The 9,375-nt window shown below is 58.9% G+C and overlaps 2 protein-coding genes across 3 annotated transcripts in view; one reads left to right on the top strand and one right to left on the bottom strand.

Annotated features, from left to right (window-relative positions):
• Positions 1-519: 519 nt before the first annotated feature.
• LOC128782071 (uncharacterized) overlaps positions 520-9,375 on the top strand; it is a 30,959-nt gene continuing 22,103 nt past the window's right edge. Inside the window, exons 1-2 of one of the 2 annotated variants that reach the window (XM_053932197.1) lie at positions 520-587; positions 3,225-3,492. The gene's annotated coding sequence lies outside the window, so the exon portion shown is untranslated. Of the gene's footprint in view, positions 588-3,162; positions 3,493-9,375 lie in introns of those variants that run through there. The other variant, XM_053932198.1, reaches the window with a different exon arrangement.
• Positions 5,193-8,029, bottom strand: LOC128782070 (serine/arginine-rich splicing factor 4-like). Its single transcript, XM_053932196.1, has 2 exons — positions 5,675-8,029; positions 5,193-5,563 (listed from the first exon to the last, which is right to left on the bottom strand). Exon 1 carries the CDS (start codon positions 7,894-7,896, stop codon positions 6,241-6,243), a length of 1,656 nt encoding a protein of 551 aa, XP_053788171.1. The 5' UTR covers positions 7,897-8,029; the 3' UTR covers positions 5,193-5,563; positions 5,675-6,240.

Raw genomic sequence — 9,375 nt, 5'->3', positions numbered from 1 at the left:
GCATCACACGGGGAGGGGGAGGAGGAGGAGGAAGCCTCACAGGCAGCTCCAGATCTCCTGGTTTTCCAGAGGATTGCACTTCCATGCAGCTGTGCACTGTGCTTCCAGCCACTCCATGGGGACACTTCCAGCAGTGCCTGGATTTCATTCTGCTTCCTTTCCCTCTTTTCGAAGAGGCTCTGCAAACTGGGAACGGGCGCCCCTGGCTGTGTCCCTGGCCCCGCTCAGGGACTCCTGCTGCGCTCCCGGGGGGCGTCCAGCCTGGAGAAGGGAAGGATCCGGGGAGACAGAGCCCTTCCCAGGGCCTCCAGGGGCGCTGGAGAGGGGTTGGGCCTCCTTCCGTGTCACCGGATCATCGCGAGGTCGGGGCGCTGGCCCATCCCTTGTCCTGCAGGGACAAGGTGAATCCCCGCGTTGTTGCGGCCGCTGGCTCCCTTCGCCGGGCTGCAGCGAGGATGCCGTTCCCCCCGCGCTTCCCTGGCCCCCGGCCGAGCAGCCGGCGCTGCGGAGAGACTTGGGAAAGAGGGGGAGCCCGCAGGCTTTGGGAATTCACAGCCTGACAAAGTTGTGACTTGCAGAAGCACGAGGTAAGGGGGGGAAGCAGCTCCCTCCCCGCGCCAGCCGCCTTTTCCCGGCAGCTCCCATCCCGGTGAAATTCTTCCCCCTAGTTTCCAGTCATGGAATAGTTGCCGTCGAAGCCAGAGGCTGCTGCACAGCGCCGGCTTCAGGGTGGCAAGGAGCTGGGAAAGGACCCGGAGGAGAGGAGGAAGGCTGGAGGATGGGGCAGAGATGCCACAGATGTCCCGGGAGCTACGTGCATCCCTCCACCGCTCCGGGATTCACTTCCCAGCTGCTCAATGGAAGCAATTGTTGCTTCTCCCGAAAGAGAAGCAGCTCTCCCAGCCCCGCTCCCTCCACCCCTGCGGGAGCAGGAGGAAGAGGGGCAGGAGCAGTCCGGAGCCGGGCAAACCAAAGGCTTTGCCGAGCGGGAAGCGCCCGGGGGCAGAGCTGAAGCCCTCCCAGGCTCCGGGCAGGGCGGCGGCAGCAGCGAGTCCCCAGTGCCCAGAGCCCCTCGGATGCCATGGGGGCACTCTCCTGAGAGCCTCCTGCACTCCACGTTCCCCTGCTCGGCCTGCCTTGTGCTTCCACACTCCTTCCACATGGATGGGAGAAGCTGCTCCTGCCTGGCTTCACGCAGGTGGCACATTTGTTGCCGAGCAGCCGTAATTTTGGGAAGAGTGTTTGTACTGCAAATGGAAACCTGTCATTCCCAGCACCTCCCTTCCCACTTAATTACAGCAGCCTTTGGAGCTGCAGCTCTCACGTCTCGGTGCTGCTCCCATTAAAACCAAACACTCCAGAAGCACAATTTCCCCCTTTGTCTCCCAAATTCCAGCAGGCTCCAAGCTCCTTCCTTCCCTCATCAGAAACCATCCAAAGGAGGGGATGGTACAGGAAGTGGAATATTAAATCCCTGTTTTAGCAAACCCTTCTCCCGAGGAGCTGGGGAGCGGGATAGATGTTGTTTGAAAGCTAGCATGGATTAAGGGGGAGGGAGGAAGAGCCACAGCTGGAGAGAGGCTGGGGGTGATGCTCCACTGGAAGGAGATGCTCCCCTGGGATGAGAAGCTCCGTTGGAAGCAGACACCATGCTGCTATCCACACACCCCGGCTGTGCTGCAGACCGGGAGCTGGCTTTGGTGCCTGTTCCTCTTCCCACCAAGGCAGGAATCACGTGGAACCCTCGGAGGGCAGCGAATCCAGAGCCCCTGGATGTGATTTATGTCCCACGGGGATTTCTGGGCAGTGAGCTCCAGGCAGGATCCGGGTGACTGAGGCTCCTCCGAGCCCTTTCCCTGTGCCCACGTCCACGGCACTGCAGACAACCCGGGCCCATCCCTGTGGCACAGCCACATCCATTTTTCAAACAGGCCTTCTGTGCTCTCCCTTTTCCAGCTCCGTGGCTCCAAACGGAGCGAAAGATGTTCCCGGCTTAGTGGGATTAAAAAGCCAAGTCCAGCCCAAATAGCCTGGCAGGCACGGCAGCGCTGGCCTAAAGCTGCCAGGGCAGTGCAGAGTGGGGAGCTGGAACACCCAGCGACCCCGAGCCATCATTTCGGGAGTGCCACAAATGGACAGAGAGGGACGCTCCCCACAGCACACGGAGAGGCAGATGTGGGTGGGATGACCACGGGCAGGAAGATGGAGACTGGGACTCCAGAGCTGCTGCTGGGCCCTTTCCATGCTCAGCAGGTTCCCAGTGCCTTTTGCTGCTGCTCAGAAGCAAAAGTCTCTCAGTTGCTGTTCCAGGATTGCAAATTGGAATCAGAGAAAGAGGAACAGGATGAAAATGAGATGAGGAAAAAAGAGAAATGGTGCTTTGGAAGCCTGTGCAAGTGTCTGGTCTCCTGTGCTGTTTGTGCTGAGAGAATAAATCCATGCTGCATTCCAGGCCGGTGGGGAGGGCTATATCCCCCTTCCCTGGGCAGGGAATCGTTAAGGATGGAAACGATTTCCCCCTGGCAAGGGTGCTCAGGCACTGGCAGGGGCTGCCCAGGCAGGTTTGGAGTGCCCAAGGAAGGACTGGAGGTGGCACTCAGTGCTCTGGGCTGGGGACAAGGTAGGGACCAGGCGCAGCTTGGACAAGATGGTCTTGGAGCTCTTTTCCAACTGAACTGACCCCGGGATTCTGGGATCCTCCTGTCCCACCCTCATCCAAAAAACAGGCACTGTGTTCAGGCAGTTCATGTGATCCTTGGGGAAGATTCCAATGTTTCCTTTGAGGGACTGTGAATTCCTGTTGTGTTCTGTTTGTTTTGCTATTTCCCAGAGCAATGTTGTTTTTCCCTGGTGCCTCAGGAACTTCTCCCGGCCATCTGCACCATTCCCATCGCCGCTTTTTCTGCCACAGCCCTTTGGGTTTTCTCAGCCCGGCTCCCGCAGCAGGCACGCCCTGCCAGCAGCTCGGCGTTCTGCTCCTCGGCAGAAGGCGGCCGAGGCAGCGCCCCCGGATGGGGACGGAAGCGCGGGGAGCGAGGCTCCGTCCTAGCCCCGCGGCCACAAAGCTCTTTCAGAGGCTCATAATGGAGCCATTGAGAACACGGAGTTATTTGGAAAACTCCCGAGCTGGGAGGAATCTGCGCCTGTTGGGGTTGAGTCACGCCTTGGCAGCGGCCAGCCCTGCACAGATTTCCTTTTTTTTTAAGTGCACTTTTCTTTTCCAGATCCAGAGACAAGGGACCTTTATCAGCTTGAACTTCATCTCCGCCCCAGAAAAGCTGCACTGGCCCAGTCCTGCCAGAGGAAACTTCCAGAAGGTCTTCATCTGGGGACTTGGAGCTTCCAGTGGCTGCACTCTCATCCCAGTTGGAACTTTGTCCCCAAGCCTGCTTATCTCCAGCCTGAAATTATTTGGCTGCAGCTTCCCCTGTGGATGTCAGTGCCTTCCTGCCTGCAGGATTAAGGGATCCGCTCCAATCTCTCCATTGGCAGGTGTGTGAAAGCCTCTGGTTTCTCCTACCTTTTCCTGTGCTTTCTGTTAAAAGAACAGGTTTTCCCTAGGGAATTTTGGTGCTCTGGTGCTGCCTGGTGGAGAACACACCACACATTCCTTGACCCCTCCCTGGTCTCCACAATGTCCACACTCGGCTCGTGCCCAGCCTGGATGGACCAGAGGGGAGCAGGCTCCATCCAGAGCACCCTCGGGCACTGGGTGCTCCGGGCATGCTGCAGCCCGCAGTTCCCGGCCGCCCCCCAGCCCTACTGCCCTCCCCAGCCATCCCCACGCAGGTCAGGCTGCTCCCACCCCTCCATCCTGCCGTATCCCACCGGAAAAGCTGCTCTTCCCAGTTCCCCTTCTTCACTGGGAACTGGGGGATCGGGCCCTGCCAGGGCCCCTGCCGGCCGGAGCCCCGCGCTTCCTGCAGGTGGCAATTGCGGCCGAGGAGCGGCTCCGGGCGGGGCGCGGGGAGCGCGGGAGCTGCCGGGCCGTTGTCGGGGAAGCGCTGATGGGATCAGGCACAGATGGGAGACACGGAGCTGTCAGAACGAGCCGGGATTGGAAAATGTTATAATTGGGATGGTAAACAAGTTCACAAGGACCCTATTGAGGCAAGGCATTGCCATGGTAACCGCCCAGAAAAGTCTGGGAATGAGGAAGGGATCGATCCGTGGGGGCAGCGGAGGGAAGGGGCCGGGGCCGCTCCGGGGGATGAGGGCTCTGGGACGTGCTCCAAGCCTGCCCCGCTCTCCAGGGAAGCCCTGCTGCTGCAGGCTCCCGGCTTGCTGGGATGAACACCCCGGGACGGGATCCTGCGCTTGCAGAGCCTGTGGCATGGGCTGGAAAAGGCCCTGAGGGGCTGGAAGCCGGCCCCCAGCCGGGTGCTGCGGCACCTTTCCCATGGGTTCCAGCAGCACCGGAGCTCCGGGGGCCGGGCTGGGCAGGACGGAGGTCGGGCTCACCTCCCGGGGCCGTGCCATTTGGGGTGCCCCGGGCGGGGCCAGGAGCTGCACTCCTCATCCAGGGGGGCCTTCACCCCAGGAAATCCTGTCATCCTGCCAGCTGGGAACAGGAGAGCACCCCCCTCCCTCTGCAGCCCACATCTCCCTGGCCCGGCCTCTCCCAGCTTCAGGGCGAGGGCTTGGACGTGAGCAAACAAGTAAGTGAAAGGTCCTGCAGTGGAAGCAAACTTAGCAACTTTATACTCCACAGCAGTGTTTTTAAAGCCTGGTTTTATTAGTCAGCTCCTTGCCTTTAACGGGATAATGCTCCACATTCCAAGATGGATGCAGCAATTTTCCTGACTCCAATAAAACGATAAAATTTGTTTATAGGCCAAAAGAAATGTTAAGGGTCCGGGGCCACTGAAAGCCTCAGAACAAATCTTTTTTAAGTGGCAGGGCTGCAGCCCGGGGCAAGGGACACCAGAAGGAGTTGTCTCCCAGGACTTGCACGGCTCATTTGGGAAGAGGCCCTTGAAATCCAGCTGCTTTCTTCCTGGAAATGAGTGGCTTTGAAGCGGGGAGGTTGGACTATTCCAGAAGTGGAGGGCACACACGTGGGCACGGTGCTGTTCAGCCAAGCACCGCGAGCCCAGATTTTCCATCCCTCTCCGAGCTGCGCAGCAGCACTATCCATCATGTTTCCAGAGGCTGCAGTCCCTTCCAATCCCAATGAATTGCTGGGACAGATCTTTAGTAATAACCAGCCACCAAGACATGGGAGATTTCATTTATTCTGGCACAATCCACACATTACCCGACTCGTGCGGGACCATATGGAGCGCTCTCCGCTGAATTTGGTGGAGTTACTGGGGTGAAACAAGGAGGAATTTTGTTCCTCATGCTCTTCAATTATGCCGTGGATTGGATTGCGCAGCAAACTCCGAGAGCTCATCTGGGCACGGCAATCAGCCCCGAGGAGCTGTCGCTGAGCTGGGCTGTGCCAGGAAACACTCAGAGCGAGAACAACACCGCTGGGAGCCCCTCCCTGGAGAGACTCCCTGGGGCTGAACACTCCCTAAAGCTGGCGATGGCAGCACAGCCCGCAGGCCGTGGGGAGGGGCTGCTTGTGGGGTGGGAGAGAGGGAAAAATGACATCAGGTCAGTCCCTGCTGGATTTTACACTTGGCCATCGTTTCCTGGGAAATGGAGGAACCTGGCCTTGCTCACTCACCCAGAATCAGGGAATGGTTTGGGATGGGAGGGACCTTAAAGCTCATGCAGCTCCCACGGGCAGGGACCCCTTCCCCTGTCCCAGGCTGTTCCAAACCCTGGCCTGGGACACTTCCAGGGATGGGGAGATCCCAGCCTCTCCGGCCAGCCCACACCCAAACTTCCGTACCTGTATGAACCCTTCCCCAAAATCTCCCCAACACATGGACTGCAAGTGACCAAAACCACCCTTTTCTGTGCCTGAGGCCTGCGGAACACGACATTTCTTATTCCAGAGGGGTGCCAGAGGAGTCAAGGCGTTGATTCCGTGTGAACAGGCAGAGCGGGATCCCTGCTCCTGCCTCTCGGAGCCATCAATAACAGAACGGCTCCCGTTCCCATTCCATTATGGCTAATAATGACTTATGGATAAAGCCACCACGTCCTGTGCAAAAAGCAGGATCTGGGTTGATTATTAGAGGCTCAAATCAAGAGATTGATGCCCAAAGCCAGCCTAATTAGCGGGAGTCTATTGGAGAGGAAGCTGAGCATGCTGCTCCAGCGCTGCCAAATGAAATTAAGGCCCAATTATTGATAAATGAAGAGTGGTTTGTGCTGGAGCCTGGCCTGGAGTCGAGGAAATGCATCTGTCACTTGGGCTGCCCGGGAGTCACTCATGTGTGACACGGCATCCTGTGCGTTCCCCGTGCTGCAGCTGCAGGCTCCGTCTGACGGGAGCTGCTGCCATGGCAGCGCAGCGGGGACACGGGGAGCTGTCCCCACATGGGACAGCAGGGACAGCACCTGCCTGCCTGCTCCTGCCTGCTCCTGCCTTCTTGTTCCTGCTCCTGCTCCTGCTCCTGCCTGCTCCTGCTCCTGCTTGATCCTGCTCCTGCTCCTGCTTCTGCTTCTGCCTGCTTCTTCCTGCTCCTTCTCCTGCTCCTGCTCCTGCTCCTGCTCCTGTTCCTGCTCCTGCTCCTGATCCTGCTCCTGCTCCTGCTCCTGCTCCTGCCTTCTTGTTCCTGCTCCTGCTCCTGCTCCTGCTCCTGCTCCTGCTCCTGCTCCTGTTCCTGCTCCTGCTCCTGATCCTGCTCCTGCTCCTGCTCCTGCTCCTGCCTTCTTGTTCCTGCTCCTGCTCCTGCTCCTGCTCCTGCTCCTGATCCTGCCTTCTTGTTCCTGCTCCTGCTCCTGCTCCTGCTCCTGCTCCTGCCTTCTTGTTCCTGCTCCTGCTCCTGCTCCTGCTCCTGCTCCTGCTCCTGCTCCTGCTCCTGCTCCTGTTCCTGCTCCTGCTCCTGCTCCTGCTCCTGTTCCTGCTCCTGCTCCTGATCCTGCTCCTGCTCCTGCTCCTGCCTTCTTGTTCCTGCTCCTGCTCCTGCTCCTGCTCCTGCTCCTGCCTTCTTGCTCCTGCTCCTGCTCCTGCTCCTGCTCCTGCTCCTGCTCCTGTTCCTGCTCCTGCTCCTGCTCCTGCTCCTGTTCCTGTTCCTGCTCCTGCTCCTGCTCCTGCTCCTGTTCCTGCTCCTGCTCCTGCTCCTGCTCCTGCTCCTGTTCCTGTCTGCTCCTGCTCCTGCTCCTGTTCCTGCTCCTGTTCCTGCTCCTGCTCCTGCTCCTGCTCCTGCTCCTGTTCCTGCTCCTGCTCCTCCTCCTGCTCCTGTTCCTGCTCCTGCTCCTGCTCCTGCTCCTGTTCCTGTCTGCTCCTGCTCCTGCCTGCTCCTGCTCCTGCTCCTGCTCCTGTTCCTGCTCCTGCTCCTGCTCCTGCTCCTGTTCCTGTCTGCTCCTGCTCCTGCCTGCTCCTGCCTGCTCCTGCTCCTGTTCCTGCTCCTGCTCCTGCCTGCTCCTGCTCCTGCTCCTGCTCCTGTTCCTGCTCCTGCTCCTGCTCCTGCTCCTGTTCCTGCTCCTGCTCCTGCTCCTGCTCCTGCTCCTGCTCCTGTTCCTGCTCCTGCTTCTGCTTCTGCCTGCTCCTGCTCCTGCTCCTGCTCCTGTTCCTGCTCCTGTTCCTGCTCCTGCTCCTGCCTGCTCCTGCTCCTGCTCCTGCTCCTGCTCCTGCTTCTGCTCCTGCTCCTGTTCCTGCTCCTGCTCCTGCTCCTGCTCCTGCTTCTGCTCCTGCTCCTGCTCCTGCTCCTGCTCCTGCCTGCTCCTGCTTGCTCCTGCTCCTTCTCCTCCTCCTGCTCCTGCCTGCTCCTGCTCCCTCCCTACTCCTTCCTGCTCCTGCCCTGGGCTTCCACTTAGCAGAGACACACGCCCCATCACTGTGACTTCACTATCACCATGAAAGTGGTCGGGGGGAGTTTGAAATCCCTCCTTGCCCCGGCCTCTCAAGCCACAGATTCCATAAACGAGATCGAGGGTTGGGAAGTGACCACTTTTCAGAAACCTTCAAGTGGGGCAAGAGTTTATTCAGTCCATTGCCAAAGGCAGAGGGAAAACATGGAGTGCTCAGAGTTCTTCAGGAGCTCTGGGGCAAAGGCAGGCCAGGCGTGGAATCCTTTGAACCCATGGCAGAGGAGACCTGCTGCAATGACAGGGGGAGGTTTAGATGGGATATTGGGAAGGAATTCCTGGCTGGGAGGGGGGGCAGGCCCTGGCACAGCTGTGGCTGCCCCTGGGCTCCTATGAGTGAGCAAGGCCAGGTTGGACACTGGGGCTTGGAGCACCCTGCTCATGGGGTGGAATGAGCTTAAAATCCCTTCCAGCCTAAAGCATTCCGTAATTCCACGGTGATTCAAACAGCCCTGGCCAGGCTCTTGGCTTCAGAGGTCCCAAAATACCACCGAGGATGTGGGATCACGCCTCGGGAAGTGCCTTTTCTCAGCAGGCACCTGAGAACACGCTGGGAAGCAGGCTGCTCGTTCGTTGTCACAGGTGTCACCGCTTGCCTGCTAGGACCCGCGTCTTTTCATACCCAAACGTTTTTGGAAATCTGCCCCAGTTTTAACTAGGGCAGGGAACGTCAGTTCATCTGCAGGAGCTGCAGGTCCTTTCTCCAGACAAGGAGCCGGGCTGGCCAAGGCACCGGGTGATTGCTGCTCCTCGAGGCTGTGCTTTGCACGGGGTGCTCCTGGGGCTCTCTGCCCGCCACTGACCGCAGAAACCCTGGGGGTGGCCAGGTGCCAGGGCACAGCCTGCCCACAGAGGAGCTGCAAGTGTTCGGGGCCAGGCTGGACGGGGCTCGGAGCAGCCTGGGCTGCTGGAAGCTGTTGGAATAGGATTGGGTTTAGGGTCTGTTCCAATCGACGTCGCTCCGGGACAAATCCTCTCAGTGCCGGATGAGGCTGAGGCTGCGGCTCCGGTGGGGTTCTGCACCGGGACACTTGGATTTCCCTTGGATTTGACACGGGAACCTTTCCCTCCCCTTCCAAAGAATCCTCACTCTCCAAATAGGGTACTGATAGAATTTGCTACCCTGGATTCAAAGCATTCCCATCTAAGACCAAATCCTTCCTGGAACATGTTTTTCCTCCTGACGTTTCTCCTGGTCCCTCCAAACCAGAGAAATTATCCCAGGCTTCTGTTCCGTGGATACTTCTCCCCCCGGAGCAGCACTAGGCCTGCAATCGAAGCTACATTTCAAATATTAAAAATAACAATGAAATGTAATTCCAGCTACTCATCCTAACTCGATTTGGGGCTGCCAGGAGAAGCCGGCTGCCATATGGAGATGTGCTGGCCATTCCTGCACCAATCCCTTTCCCATGGATTGCTGCTCTGCGGCCTCCAGGGCAATTC

Source organism: Vidua chalybeata, chromosome Z (genome assembly GCF_026979565.1).
Source record: "Vidua chalybeata isolate OUT-0048 chromosome Z, bVidCha1 merged haplotype, whole genome shotgun sequence".
In the NCBI taxonomy this organism is placed as follows: domain Eukaryota; kingdom Metazoa; phylum Chordata; class Aves; order Passeriformes; family Viduidae; genus Vidua; species Vidua chalybeata.
This window is presented reverse-complemented; position numbering and strand designations above follow the sequence as displayed.

What these genes read in the sequence shown, in the direction of transcription:
- LOC128782070 (XM_053932196.1), bottom strand. Translation starts at nt 7,896, where the DNA reads ATGGGGCGTGTGTCTCTGCTAAGTGGAAGCCCAGGGCAGGAGCAGGAA.